This window comes from Pezoporus wallicus, unplaced genomic scaffold (genome assembly GCF_028554395.1).
Source record: "Pezoporus wallicus isolate ANWC-B61680 ecotype Strahan unplaced genomic scaffold, APGP_CSIRO_Pwel_v1 contig_6464, whole genome shotgun sequence".
NCBI classification, from domain to species: domain Eukaryota; kingdom Metazoa; phylum Chordata; class Aves; order Psittaciformes; family Psittacidae; genus Pezoporus; species Pezoporus wallicus.
This window is the reverse complement of record NW_026642130.1, coordinates 5,271,965-5,287,622: the sequence shown is the minus strand read 5'-3', so window position 1 is coordinate 5,287,622 and position 15,658 is coordinate 5,271,965. Positions and strand designations below refer to the sequence as shown.

Below are 15,658 nucleotides of genomic sequence, written 5' to 3'. Positions count from 1 at the left end.
TCTCTTTTAACTTTTAAGTTGCAATCAAATCTGTTAAAACCTACAAACCAGTATTCATGGGCAAATTATTTCCACATGCAGAATGCCAGATGGTAATGTGAAAATAGAGAGCTTTTAGAAACCAAATTCAAAATAGTCTCCACATCTTTTAGTTTTTCAGTCAAGTTATTTTCTGGAAATTGCAATGAAGATTAAAGCCTCTTCCCTCCGCCACAAATGTATGAGGTTTTCATAATACTGTGAAGTTACGTGGCTCTTGATTTCAGTATCTCACTTTTTCTCAACTGAGTTACTACTCAGTTATATCCCTCTTACATACCTAAAAGGATAGCTAGATATTTCACTGATAAGAAAAGGTTGCATGTTTGAAAGACCATAGCTCAGTGAACAGGACATTTACTGTTTCCCAGTGGTAAGGAGAGAACTAGCAGATACCTGAAATCCTTATTGTGAACATACTAAAAATTAAATACAACCTCTGGAGGTGTGAGGGGCTTAAAGTCATAACTATGAAAATCATAACTTTCGGCCACTAACAGTGACAGAAAATACAATTACTTGAAATTACTGTTCTGTCCCACTAATCTCTGTATTCAGGAATTAAGACCAACACATGCCCATTTGTAAATTCATCTCTCCAGGCCCCACTAATTCAAGGAACTTGACCTCCAAGGAGACAGCCGCTAAGCTATTTGAGGCTGCTCAAGTCAAACAGCTTTTGGTTTATGCTACTGCAAGTATTTCCACAAATTAGCAATAAAAAGAAAAATCAAAGCCAGGCATTTTTTCCCCTATCTCTGAACAAACCCTTGTTAGAAACAATCAATACTGAATATCTTGTAAATGAGAGTGTGCATTACGGAAAGAAAAAAAAAAAAAAAAAAAAAAATCACTTTTCCCCTTGAACATTACGCAGCTGTCTTCAAGCATCCATTAACTTGCATTAAGATGTTGCTCCTAAAGAACACTGCCATTCTAGCAGTATCATGTCACAAGTCCCCAGCCTTCAAACAGGTCTTCATAGACAGAATGCCTCTAAGGTGCAGTTTCAAGGGAACAAGGAACTGCCTGTAAAGCACGCACCTGCCTGGTACCATTCAGCACTCACAGACTGCTTTCTTCTCAAGCTATACTGCCACAGCCACAAAGGAATAGCTAAATGTAAATACTGCCTTAAAAACATTTTATTGTTAGATTAAACCAGTGAAGAACCAGGGACCCCTTCTCAGGATTCTTTTTAAGTTGAATCAGAACAGTATAGAGAGCCTCAATTCAAGTTTTAATTCTCAACTGAGAGAGTTAAACACTCAAGTTCTGTGTTAAAGAACCCCATGTCTACAAAAATAAGATTGAGAAAAGCTATTAAATGAAGTAATAATTTCATATTTATTATTATTACAAATGCAGAATATACACTTGCAAGACCAACACCTCAACTGCAATTTTATTAAAACTGCATTGGGAGCAGGACAGGTATCTTCATAGCTAGCATCAGTATTTTCTAGAATTAAATTCAATACTTCCCATTCTTAGGAAGCTTGAATTCTTTACATCTTTTGCTGTAATATAACCATTATACTCTAAATTATACCTGAGATCCAAAATGACTTTAAAGGTTTACAACAGAATACCACCTGTGTCATCCAGAGAGTCCTGTGTTTCTCCATCATCAGCCACTTCCAATTCTTTCACAAAGTTTGAAGGAAACAACCCTGTCCTGCCATTTAGTGTGCCACTCCACCAGCCTTCTTCTACCTGTGTAGAAATATTTGGCACATTATTAATAAAGCAAAAGGAAATTTTTATAAATTCTATCCATGCTTCATTTGTAAAACTCTACAAACAACTTTGGGGAAGTTCAAATGACCATGATTTCTCTTTAAAGAAGCCTCGCAAAGATGTAGAAACAATAGGCAAAAAGAAGAGCAAGAAAATGGTTTACTGTCACTTCATCAATGATCCTGAAACATGAGACTAGCCCCTGCCAATTAATCCAGAACAGCAGCAAAATGTCCAACTTTCTCAAGGTAAAACAGCATAAGACGCATTACACATCTAACAGAAGAAGAAAATATCACTGTTGAAGAATGCAACATTTAACCTGGCTAAGGAAATTTTTATGGATTTTTGCTGTCCATCTGTCTTTTCCTGTGTCTGTAGTTTCTATCAGTGCTACTCCCACTGGCCTCATACCCATTAAACAGTTTCAAAAAATTGTGATTAAAAAAACAAGTTTCAAAGATATAATTCATACAGGTAATATTGGATAGAACAGAAAAAAGTCCTTCAGGACATCAGAGTAACAGAAAACTAAGCTGTCCATTCCTTCTAGCAGGAGGCAACTGGCTGAATAGCACATGCTGGCTCTAGTTGGGACAGAAGGTGCAGACATTTTCACATCAGAGCTGGCCAGCTGCTGATGGTAACAAAGATACATGAGGATTCTGTGGTGGCAAACAACAGTCCTAAGGATATAGGTCTACTGGATACCAAATTTTGTTGGCTTTCCTTTTCACAAAACCACTCATTTTTGCACTGAAAAGAAACTCACCCAGGAATTAGGGAACATAATGATTCCAGTGCTCAGGTATGTGCTTGGATTCCTGTAATTTACACTGTCATTTACACTGCAATACTTCACATTTAATGGAACATTTATCAGGAATACCCCATGGTCCAAAGCAGAACATACAGCATTTGGGCATACAGAGGTGACAGTGTAAAACAGGGCCAGAAGACTGAGTGAGAATTGTGCTTTTCAAATTTATGAGCAGTTTTCAAAGTGTCTTAAATAAATCAAATGCATTTGCCTAATGAGCACTATTTTAAAACTATAATTAACATAAATTTTCAAAATATTTCATTTTGATGGCTATTTCAGGGCTGGAAAGCTGGTTTTAGACAAGAAAGAAAAGCAACAAGAGGAAAAAACAAACAAAAGGCAAACAGCAGTTGTTTACATTATCCTTTCTTAGCCTTGTTTAGTAGGTCACTATGCCTGACACACAGGCACAGTTTAGACACCAGCCTACCTCCAGGCGAGCAGAATGCATGCAAAACCTGGCAGCTACAGAGACAGATGAAAAGAGCATTGTTACTTTTAAAGGCTTTCTGATGCTCAAATATACCTTAACTGTGGATGGTTCAAATTCAGAGTCTGATCCTCTGAAACAAATTTTAAGCACAGATTACTTATACTTGCTGACCAGGCTCCAGCATCTCATGCTTTACATATACAGAAAATGCAAACGCCTTGACTCACCCATACTACACCCAAGAGTCATGAGAAACGGACTTTTAATGCTTACGATACAGAAAGCAACTGGAGCATCCATTTATTCTTCTGCCAAGAAATAAGTTCAGCAAAGCACTTTACACACTTGCAAGGCAAAGTGACGCCAATGCCGAGAGTATCAGTAATAAAACAGGAATTTCTTGAGCATATTAGCTTTTGCTTTCTCACCACTTTTAAAAAAACTTGACTATGGACAAGCTGTGTTACCAGAAAAGCTATCTTTAAACATCATTAAAATACAGGTTTAAAAAGTTCTACATGATTTGGTGGAGAATATCTCTGCATCTCTGTCATCTGTATTGCTAAGGCCCAATTTCACAACTCATATCTTCCATTTCAAAATCTTACCACATGATACAATTTCCACAAGAGGGAGTTACAGCTTTGGTACACACACCAGTACTTTAGTGTGAATTCCATCAACTTTTTTCTGTAAGATAATGAAAACTCAGACTTATAAACAAAAAGGGGAGAAAAAAAAAAAACCTAAAACAAGCAGTTCTGCAGAATTTTACTAACAGAGTCATGTGAATTTTGAGTATGCTTGATAACACAGCATGCAAATACTACAAAAATAAATCTGTTATTTAGCACTGCATCTGACACAAGTGGGAGGAAAACAAAGGAGAAATAAAGGTTTTACAGCAGTGATACATTTATCATGCACACTTGGTTCATGTAATTTGCACTCAAACCCCACGTTCTTATTTTCCCCATTAAAAAAGTGACCAAATGATCTTTGCTTGATGTGACAGTTATGCATTATCTGCATATATACAAACTGCACCTTTTACACATAAATGGAATTGAATCATCTCATAGCAGTGAGGACAAGATACCGAGACGAGGTATCCCAGCATACCACACAACCAATAGAATGCATTTTCTACCTTTTTTCTCCATTTTTGTTTTATCAGTATACAGTTTTGTGAAGCAGACCTAACCTACACCTGTCAGGTCTATTCTACACCATCATAAAACCAGCACGCAAACAGCATAAAAACTTTAAGTTAGCTACAGTATTTTTTCTACCTGGTAGGATTTGGGGAAAAAAAAAATAATACAAGAATAAAATAAAACACGTTTCCTTAAGAAACCAGATGAGGAAATGCTTTGATCTTTTTATTCTGTTTGACTATTTGGTCATTTGTATTGCTTCACACTGAACACCCCTCCCAAAATCATTCCAGATGTTGACATGTGTGACCTGAAACAGCAGCTTCCACAACGGTTTACTGCACATGCTGCCTCTCATAAATGCTTCCGTGGACCATCTGAAGTCATGACTGCTGTGTACAGGCACTATTCACAAATCAAGCTGGTGAGGTTATCCAGGAGCACTCAGTTACAAAACACCCACTCACACTGTTCCTTATGAATCTGTGATTTTGATGAGCAGGTTTTACAAGTCACTCGCTCTGTTTATTCAGTTCTATAAACCATTAGCACAAATGCATCTAAAGACATGACTTCTTCCTTGTTAAGAGAACGGAAGAGTCCTTCCTGGTAAATGTCAGGATCCTGAAGAATTAATACTCTCTTCAAAAGATGTCATGAATATGAAAAACAGTCACATAAAGCCACTTAAAAAGGACTCTCAAACACATCGCCAGGAAGAAACCTCCTTCCGCAGACCCTCAGGAAGGCAGTGAGAAGAGATGGTGCAGTGAAAGTCAGAGCCTGCCACAGAATCATAGAATAGTCAGGGTTGGAAAGGACCTTAAGATCATCTAGTTCCAGTCCCCCTGCCATAGGCAGGGACACCTCACATTAAACCATGCCACCCAGGGCTTCGTCCAACCTGGCCTTGAACACCACCAGGGATGGAGCATTCACAGAAGCTTTCCACCTATCTCTGGAAAGGTTCCTTCCACAACCACTCTGGTCTCTTCCGCAGGCTCCCTGACAGGTTTCACTCTTGTAAGAGGCACTCTTCCTACAACACAAGTTGCTATTGAATGGAACAGATACCAAGGATGAATGTAGGTTGGAAAAGAAACCTCCACCCTAAACCCCTACTCAAATACAGAGGACCATTGCCATCACAGTCTGAACATCAAGATATATCTTTAACTGTATTTCTTACCCAGTGAAAAAGGAAGGCAATAGAAAAATAACATGTTGTTGAGTACATTTGTATGCTCCATATTTTTGTGCAAGGGGCTGATGTGTATCGTATTACAGATACAGGCTTCTGTGCTGAATACTGTTACTACATCAGTTCAAAGCTTCAGTGAGTTTGCAATAAAGCATGAGACTGGAAAAGTCAGGTCAAATAACATTTTTCACCTAAACTGAGTTAAGAGTATGTCAACTTAAAGGAACAGTTTTAGCATTAGCATCCTAAAGAACAGGATCACAAACAAGGCCAAAGAACTGTAAAAGTCTTTTGAAAAAGGAAACTGTAACAGATAATTTGTTGCTGTGATGATCAAATACTCCTCCTAACATCTAGCATTCATTGATTTAGGATTAGATACTGAAAGAACTCCTAAATTTAGCTTAAAAAACACTAATTCCCGTGTCATTCTTCTAACATTCTTGCAATTCATTTGAACAAAGAAGCAATTTGACATTTGGCCATATAAAGAGACTATCAGCTCTGTAAAACAGCTTACCTCTTCATTGATGTCAATCACATCCCCCAGCTTGAGTTCCAGCTCATCCTCATTCTGTGGGACATATTCGAAGAGCACTTTACACTGCCGCTTCTTTGACCCTGAATCAAAGGAAATTGCAAAAGTAAGAACTCTTGCAAAGGAAAACTAGATTTCTTCATCTCCTGAGGATCACATCTGACCAGGAGACCCACAAACCAACCGAAACAGCTATGCAGATTTTGCTGCTGGTTTTCCAGCTTGCCTGTGTCACTTTAGGCTAGCAAGCCATATCTTAGACCTTGAAAATCATGGAGCTTCACAGACTGCCGATTACAAACCAACACTACGGTGCCAGTTACAAACATGCTATAGAAAACATGTTCACACAAGCAGGTCAGATAAACAACCCACTACAATGATTTTTCAAGGTGTTTCCTGAGCATAATCTGCAGGAATGACAGCCACTGCCAGCTGCAGTGTTAGCACCTGCTTGGAAGAAAACGTGCAAATTTGAGCTCCAGTCTTAAGCAATCCTTGAAAGAAGTAACACGTTTTGTTCTGCACAACAGGGAAATGCCAACAGCCTTTCTGCCCTCTAACAAAGACTTTTCTAACTACAGCTCTGAGGTAATGCTAACATTTGCTTGGCTCATATTTCAAAATCCAAACTCATTTTTATCTGTCAATGCAAAACCCCTCCCTTTTCTCAGTACCAAGATGGAGTTGAGAATTCAACCTAAGCTTCAATTAGCAGTGCTTAACAAAGGCAAAATTAAAATACAGTGCAGTCTTTAGATGTTTACCACATAACATTAAAGCCTCACAGGCAGCAAAAAGACAAAGTGACATCCCAAGAGAGGAGAGCATTGATGTGGCTTCCAACAAACCCTCCAGCCAGAGTGGTGTGAATCTACAATTGCCCATTTACTCTGCACATACCCTGGAGCAACGCTAACACTGAACCCAGAGAGCTCTCCTTCAAAGGAGCAGCCATGCCTTCAGACCTTTTCCACAACAGAGCAGCCAGAATGATTTTGAAGGCAACTGTCATTCTGTGCTATGACCCACACAGGATCTCTAAACTCCTTAAAAATAAATCTGCCACACTTTTAGTGAATATATGAAATATATGCTTGAAGTGGCAAAGCTTAAGCTTGTAGAAGATGTATAGTTTCCATACTCTCTTAATACTTTGCCCTCCTTCCATACTCAAGCTTCAGCAATTAAGATTAGCTGGGTAAAAACATTTCAGAACACAAATACTTCCTCCAAGATCGATCCTTGTTTTATTATAACAGCACTGAAAGTCCGAAGTCATTTAGAAGACCACCTTACCCAGCATCCTCAGTACAAAATACACCAGGCATCTGAATAATATTCAGCATCTAAAATTTCTGACAGAAGGCTCACCAAATCAAGAATTTTCTACATGCTGGTATATGGTCTGTGCTCTAAAGAACATAAAAGGGGCAGGAAGCAAATAAACCAGGAGAATGAAGCTCTATGGGTTATTTCTAGTAACACATAATTGCCCACCTAATACACCCTTCTTTTAAATCCACTGAAACTCATACATTAGCCCAGATGGATTGTTAGGTTAACAGTAATTGCAATAAATGGTTCACTGGCCTTTACTACCTCTTACAGTGCTTTCAGGGCTCCTCCTTTGTATGAGATTAACTGATACCAGAGAAAAAGGCAAACTGAAAAGCCATGGCCATTTGGTATAAATCTGATCTCGGCATTTCTTTTCATATTGTAATTCTAGCTACATGAAGAGGGGGAGAAACCAAACCCACATATGCATTTCACCTGCAGAACTCACTCTCACTCGAGGTCTGACTTCAGTGGTATATAGTTCAGGAAGTACTGCCTTCCAGTTTTGAAAATCCCTAGACTAACCTAGAAAGCTAACCAATCTGCTTGGAAAACACCACTTCAGCCTCACATGGTGCTGCAGGACTACTGGGCTGCAAGCCCTCAAGCAATTGTTTCCAAAACAACTAGTCTGGCTTCAGGTTTTATTTGTTTTGTATGGAGTAAACCAAATTCATCCCTTTCTTACTGTAATTTAACACACCTTCTGTATTTTCCTTTTTGCGAATAAAGGCGGCTACCTAACTGACAGGAATAGAGCCTGCAGCTTACTACCCAGCTGATATAAAATACCCAAGAGGGCTACATATGAGAAAAAAATCACAAAGGGTGCCCCAGGCAGAGACAACCTACCTCACTGCACACTGGCAACTCCCCACCAAAGAAGCTTAACTTAGTTTTTAACATTGTAAACCTCATTTCCCCAGGTTAGGAACCAGAAACAGGAAGACAACAAAGCACTGGGAACCTTTTGAAGGGAGTGAATGATTGCCCAGGTACGGAGCAAACAGGATCTGCAGGAGCTGTTTAAACAGTCTTCCAGGAAAGAGCGAACAGCAAGTAAAATGGAAACACAGAGACTGTCATTGCACCAAGTAAACAGTTGTGTCCTTAAAGGAAGGTACTTGAACACCATTTTCTTTTAGGAGAATGAAACTAGCCAGAGAACTGCAGAGTTTGAGACCCAGGTTTTACCTATTACCCTGGCCACAGACACCAGCACAAGGCATGCTGTGTATGAGATCATTCCAGGGTTTCGGAGACAAGCAGAATGAGTAGGCAACCTCTGAACTAGTATCAGATTATCTTCATAGAATCATGGAATCCTAGTTGGAAGGACTGATAAGGATCATGTTGATTCCCTTTCAGAGCCTTGTTGCATTAGTCTAGGAACAGCATTAATCTTTCAGGATAGATTTTTAAAAGCCTGCTGATGCAAACATCTAACAGGCACTTAAGTCCTGCTGCAAATATGCATATAGAAATCAGAGGCACTAAAAGTGATTTTTAAGGTAATATCCTTTGTTGCCTAGAAGATGGTTTCAACAAATGTGTTAATCTGACGGTCCCATTTAGGGCTTTAAAAGACAACTAGAGGTTCTTCTCCTTTCATGGGCAAAACTTCAAAGTATAAACATACCAGAAACAGTAAGTTCTGAATTCTTTCTTTTAAAGAAAGCTTAAATTGTAAATGTTTGCAATCCCTTGTAAGAGAAAGGAAGCCAGAGTAATTTAAAGCAGTGTCTCTTTTAAGACTGAAGTGTCCAAATATAAATAACAGGTCAATTTTCTGGATGCAGGGAACACTAAGTTTTCTGCTCAAGATTTTAGTCACCTTCACTTAAATACAGGCATTAAAATGTAGAAGACCACACATAGAGAGGTACTAAGTCTGTACTCCTGACCATCTTGAGGGCTGCAGTTACAACCAAAGGAAGGCCACCATAATTTTTCTTTGACACCAACTCCACCTTATTTCACACTAAAAGCAAGCCTACCAAACAAGAGGAACTTGAACTGCAGAATGTTTCCTTGTCACAAAACCCTGAATTCCCAGCAAAACTTCTATGCTTAAAAGAAACATCCACAGGAAGATTTTTGATTATCATTAAGAGACCTTCAGTTCTCACTCAGGTACCTGACACAATACAAGCACAGCTCACATGAAGTTACAGATCAAGTCTCTGGAATGTGGAAAGGGCTAAATCCTGCTCCCAGGAAAATTCATCCTTATTGCTGCTGTTGAGGAGTACCTGTAAGTTTTCTGCCCATGCATCCAGAAGCAGAATTTGCTTAGAATCAAAGTTTTTCCTCCTATGTCTCTAGTTTTCCATACAATCTTAAAACAGTCAGACATCAAATAATTCATGTTTATTAAAAGAAAAAAAAATGCACATCAGCAGTTTACACAATTAAAGGAATTGGAAAGACTACATACTCTTCTTGAAGCTTTTAGATGCGGGATGAGGCTGAAATCCTCCTGCTGGAAGCCCGTAGCTGCTCATACGCTGCACAAGACTGGCTACATTGCCAGCTTTCTCTCGCCTGACTGGTACAGCATCATCCTTGGGTTCTACATCCTTCTTAACTTCCTGAAACAGAGATTTAAAAGACTGAGAGGCCACTGAAATTATCAAGAGGTCAATACTTTTAGACAGGTACTCCATAGGCTAACAGATTTCAGGTACTTACCATCTGGCGTGTACTGATGTCTTATATTCAAAAACCCATGGTATCCTGCAACTAAACATACTAAAGGCCTTAAAATAAACTTAACCCTTCCATACAATCATGTTAGTAAACAACTAAGCTAATGTGCTGAGAAAACTGAGAAACAGGCAGTACTTTAGCCATCCACTCCAACCCTAAGTAGCTTTGAGCCCAAAAGCCTCCTATTACAGCTCTTAAGTCACAGCTTATATTTGAAAACCTTTTTAATAATATAAAGATTACTTCAGTGACAGACCCATAGGATAGGGCACTAAATAAAATATTGTAATATATAAAAATATATTAGGTGATCATCTCTGCTTCAGAAAGCTCAAAGGTTTTTGTTACAGAAAAGATGCAATCGTACTGCTGAAAGACATGAGTGGAAAAAAGTGAGATACAAGAAGCAGAGTGGGAGGAATTGAGAGGAAAGGTGTAAGAGGAAAGTAACAGACCATTTTTCTCATAATTGTCTCCCACCTTTCTATCTTTCTAAATTAAGGTGTTAGGATTGGAACTGAATGTGCTAAGACTAAGAAGCCTAAAAACAAGAAAGCATCAGTTCTTGACAGGAAAGGCACTGTACACAGCACTTACTCTGCTGCATGAGGTCGTTAAATGAGATTCCACCAGAGAACTGATCCTCTGAAAGAAGGAAGTCATCACTTTGCACAAGAAGAAACCCATTAAGTCAGATCAATGGCCCATCTAGAGTACAGCAGCTCTGAGCAGCTGCAATCCCAGATGCTCTTTAGAGAGCTAGCCTGCAACCCAGACCCTCCCTCGTTCCCAGAGCATCCATAAGGGCTTCATTAAGGAGATACATCCTCTCCATTCTCCCTTTCAGGTCTGCAGACAAAGCTGTCTAATCCCTTTTTGTACCCACGGTCCAGGCTGCCTCAGCAGCTTCCTTAGGGATAGGCATCAGATATTCACCCTCTGCTATTTAGAGAAGCTCCTCTCATCTGCGTTAAGCTGCCACTTTACTAGTCCCAGTGCATGCTCCCCATCACTGCATTTAGTTTATCACTACCTTCATGGCTGTGTAAACCTTTATCATATTCCCCCTTGGCTTCACCCTCTCAACTGAAGGCTCCTAGTGTTGTCAGCCCCAATCTCTCCAGGCAGCTGCTCCATCCCCTTAACTTTCTAGCTGCTTGTCCCCATATTGGTTTCAGCAGATCTGATGACACCTGCATCCTGCTGGTGTTTTGGGCTGTCACTGCACATTGTTCTTTCAATTCTCCTCTCCATCCTTCCAGGAGCTGGGGAGGAAGAAGGTGGGGGAATGAGCGAACAGCTGCAACGTTCCGAGTTACTGGCTAGGTTTAAACCACGACATTGCTGAACAAAGCAGGATCCCATTGCTGACTCTTCTCTACCCTGACAAATTAGTGATAAGTCCTTTGCTTCTTATTCTTTAAGTATCTTCCAACCCATTAAAAAAAAAAAAAATCTTTCTTCAGTTCCACAGCAACTTCATTCCTTCAGTAACTTGGAGAGCTTCAAAGACTTTCTGAAAACCCAACTGTTACATCCACTGAATCTCATGCACCTGTGTGCTTAGCAAGACCCTCAAAGCCCATCAGCTTTTTCCCTGCAGCAGTACAATGTCTTGAGGAGAGCAAGCACCCATAAGGACTCTTTGTGATCCAGTTCAGAACAATTCTTGCATCCACCACCAGCAGCCACTGGTTAACAGCTCCACTGGTTACTGCAGCTGTAGCTGCAATAAAATAATATTTGAAAACAATATTGGCAATGCATATATATATATATGCTTACTAATGTTATGTGAATGTGAGCTTTAAAACAACAGAATCCATGAATTGGTGAAATGCCAAAAACATGGGAAACATTTACCAGGACTTATATGGTGCTCTCTGGAACATTAAACCCTGGGCTACTCAGAGCAGCTGTCCAGCTGAAAAACTGAGTGGTCTGGAAAGCTACTGATGCTTTCAAACTTACTGAAAACCTCTAGCGAAATAGTCCAAAGCACCTTCTTATTTCCCAAAAGAGTAAAGCAAGTAGAATAAGCAAGACTACAGGCAGCACAATTTTTCCTCCCACTCAACTACATTATATAAAAAAGCTTTTCAGAAAATGTGAGTAGTTCCTGCTGTTACTCACCGTCTCCAGGACTTCTGCCCTGGAGATCTTAGCTCTGCTTAGATCCATCTTCCAAGTGAAGCCCCCTTCCCCCCCAGAACACCAGGAAAGCACAGCATCTGGTCTACCTCCCATTCAAGCAGACATTTTACATTTCAAAGACTGTCATTCTCAGTCTTACTGCTGTTTATTGTCCAGTTATTTGCAAGTCTGACAAACAGCTGAGAAGTGTTCCACCTCCAAAACACCCTTCAAGCTGCCTTACTGCAAGACCATTCTGCACAACTGAAAAACATATTGGTGCTTGAAAACTTGCCTAGGGTGGTTCTGTCCCTGAATTTTCTAAATTATAATCTTTTGCCATGCAATTTATACGGCCTCCAAAAGCTTCCAGCTGCTCCAGGAGCTAACACCTCCCCAGTTAACCAGTTTCTTAGTCGTAACACTTGCTGGTGGAGTCAGCTCCAGGCTCCTATCCTGGATCTGCACTTCACACAAGACTTTAGAAGAAGCTGCTTCAATAAATTTGTGAAAAGCAAGAGATGCAAAAGCGAAATGGGGATGGCATACACTGGCAGTCTGGTGAAAAATACCACCTCCCTCTTTTCTTTATTTATTAAAAGAAAAAAAAAACAACAAAAAACAAAACCACACATTACTTCTAAGTGCTAGAACAAGCTGTAAGGTAAACATCACCTTCACCAGTAATTTGAAGTAAACAGGCAACACACTTTTAAATTCAGAGGTAATATCAAAGGCAGCAAAGTAATTGACAGGTTACGAACAACAGGGAACAATTTGAGACAAAAACAATGACCACTACAAAACACTGAAGACCGAGGTATGTCATGGTTAAATTTCATAAGGTCAAGTGCAAGGTCCTACACCTGGGTCGGAGCAATCCCAGGCACAGCTACAGGTTGGGCAGAGAAGAGATTCAGAGCAGCCCTGTGGAGAAGGACTTGGGGGTGTTGGTTGATGAGAAAATGAACATGAGCAGGCAGTGTGTGCTTGCAGCCCAGAAAGCCAACCGTATCCTGGGCTGCATCAAAAGGAGCGTGACCAACAGGTTGAAGGAGGTGATCCTGCCTCTCTGCTCTGCTCTTGTGAGACCTCACCTGGAGTATTGTGTGCAGTTCTGGTGTCCTCAACATAAAAAGGACATGGAACTGTTGGAACAAGTCCAGAGGAGGGCCACGAGGGTGATCAGGGGACTGGAGCACCTCCCGTATGAAGACAGGCTGAGGAAGTTGGGGCTGTTCAGCCTGGAGTAGAGAAGGCTGCGTGGAGATGTCATAGCAGCCTTCCAGTATCTGAAGAGGGCCTGTAAGGTTGCTGGGGAGGGACTCTTCGTTAGAGACTGTAGTGACAGGACAACGGGTAATGGGTTAAAACTTAAACAGAGGAAGTTTAGATTGGATATAAGGAAGAAGTTCTTTACTGTAAGGGTGGTGAGGCACTGGAATGGGTTACCCAGGGAAATTGTGAATGCTCCATCCCTGGCGGTGTTCAAGGCCAGGTTGGACAGAGCCTTCGGTGGCATGGTTTAGTGTGAGGTGTCCCTGCCCATGGCGGGGGGGTGGAGTTAGATGATCTTAAGGTCCTTTCCAACCCTATTCTATGATTCTAAAAACGGACAGAGGAATGCTTGAGCAAGCATCTTTTTTGCCAGGCTTAAGTCAGTAATCGAATCAGTGATGGGTAGGAAACTCTCAGAAGCTTAACACAAGACTAGGAATGGCAAATTTGAATAGAAAGTATAGATTAAAAAGATCTAAAATAATTCTGTGAGTAATCTTGCAGTCAGATTCAAAGGCTGAAGACCTACTGATGGAGAATTTTGTCAGTAGAAGACAGAATGGTCAGATACAGAGAGACTGGTAGCAACAGACTTTATGAAAGTTGAACACTTGAATATGCACTTAGGAGAAGCCGTCCTAATCTGAGATATACAAAAGAAAAGAGGATGCAAGGAAAAGATCAAGGTGACTACAGCAGCAGAGCTGCAAACCAATCAGATTTACAATAAACAGACCTGGGTAATGGACAGATACTAGCTTTGCTTGAATCAGACAACAGTGACATTTTGCTTCCTCTATCAGAAAGTACTCTGACTGTAGCATCACATGAAGGTGCTTTGCAACAAGAAGGAAAAACAGCCACACAGGAGTCTACTGCTACAGCAGCTAGTGACAAATCTAGTTTTGACAAAGAATTACAGAAGAAGGGGTTAGGAAGCAGTGCATGGATAAGCCAGCAACTGCATTTTCCATATTTAACCTACTGCTCTTTAGAACAAACTCGTAAAGCAAGCGACATTTCACACACACACACACACATACACACACACATATACATATTTCTTGTTTAAGAGGAACTACAGCATTAATTATCCTTCCTCAGGGCATTAAAAACCACATTATAGCCAAACCAAGTTAAAGCAAATTCAGGAATCACTGGTCTCTGTACTTGCATATGGTCCACTATACCACAACCTGTATGTCACATCAGTCCTCAAACAGTAAGAAACTAAGATACAATTTAAAAAGCACCTATCACACTGCCAACAGCTTCACCCTGAGCATCACTGTTATGACTCTGGGCTTTTGGACATGTTAATATTTTACAAAAGAAGTGATTTTGAAACAAGACACCAGTCTGGATCTCTGAAAACTGCCACTAATTGATGCAAACATTAATAAATGACCTATTAATTACAGAATCACAGAATGGTTTTGGTTGGAAGGGACCTTCAAGACCACCTAGTTCCAACCCCTGCCACAGGCAGGGACACCTTTCACTAGACCAGGTTGCTCAGACCCCATTCAACCTGGCCAACCTGTGCCAGTGTTTCATGACTCTCACAGGGAAGAATTTTTTCCTAATATCTAATTTAAATCTACCACCTTTCAGCTTAAAACCACTCCCCCAGTAATAAGAGTCTACAATTAACACTAAATGTTAATAAGAGATTGCAATTCTTACATGTCTGTCCAAACAGCTGGCTTGATTTTCAGTGGCTAGCAAATGACACTGCCCACAGGTCTCATCTCCTGGGTACCACTATAACCAACCTAAACATGCCCAAGACTCCTATTCATTGGCTTCACAAGTAAGGTATTTTTCTTTCTTTGTTTTTGTTTGGTTTTATGTCAGTCTCATATATCCAAACTATCAGAGAGAGACTGTGCTGTGATAATAGCAACAAAAACTGCCAGAGCGCTTCAGCTTGTTCTGAGATGAGGCCACAACAGCTGCCAGCCAGCAAAACCAAAGTGAAAATCTGACATTAACTGCAGCTGGAAAATTTAATATTTTTATGATGGGAGTCCACTGCAGTTCAAGCCTTGTCAGTGTTTCCATTAGCAACACAGATTTTATGCATTTATGACTTGGCAGTATAAGGTCACTACAGACTGTCTATTGGCATAAGACACTCAACCACCCACTCCTTCTGTTGCAAACTACAGCACAAGTCATAAAGGCTTGAAGTTTTCATGATCTCCACTAGACACATTTCACAACAATTTTGTCGAAATTGCTATAGGCAGATATACAAAAATGT

At 40.2% G+C, this 15,658-nt stretch overlaps 1 protein-coding gene across 2 annotated transcripts in view; it reads right to left on the bottom strand.

Moving 5' to 3' along the window:
* The window catches only part of CD2AP (CD2 associated protein), an 89,006-nt gene that overhangs the window by 31,556 nt on the left and 41,792 nt on the right, over positions 1–15,658 (bottom strand). For both annotated transcript variants that reach the window (XM_057427714.1, XM_057427715.1), the window contains exons 3-5: positions 9,710–9,863; positions 5,914–6,014; positions 1,635–1,755 (exon numbers count right to left, since the gene is read on the bottom strand). In XM_057427714.1, the coding sequence (XP_057283697.1) occupies positions 1,635–1,755; positions 5,914–6,014; positions 9,710–9,863 (376 nt within the window). The remainder of the gene's footprint in view (positions 1–1,634; positions 1,756–5,913; positions 6,015–9,709; positions 9,864–15,658) is intronic.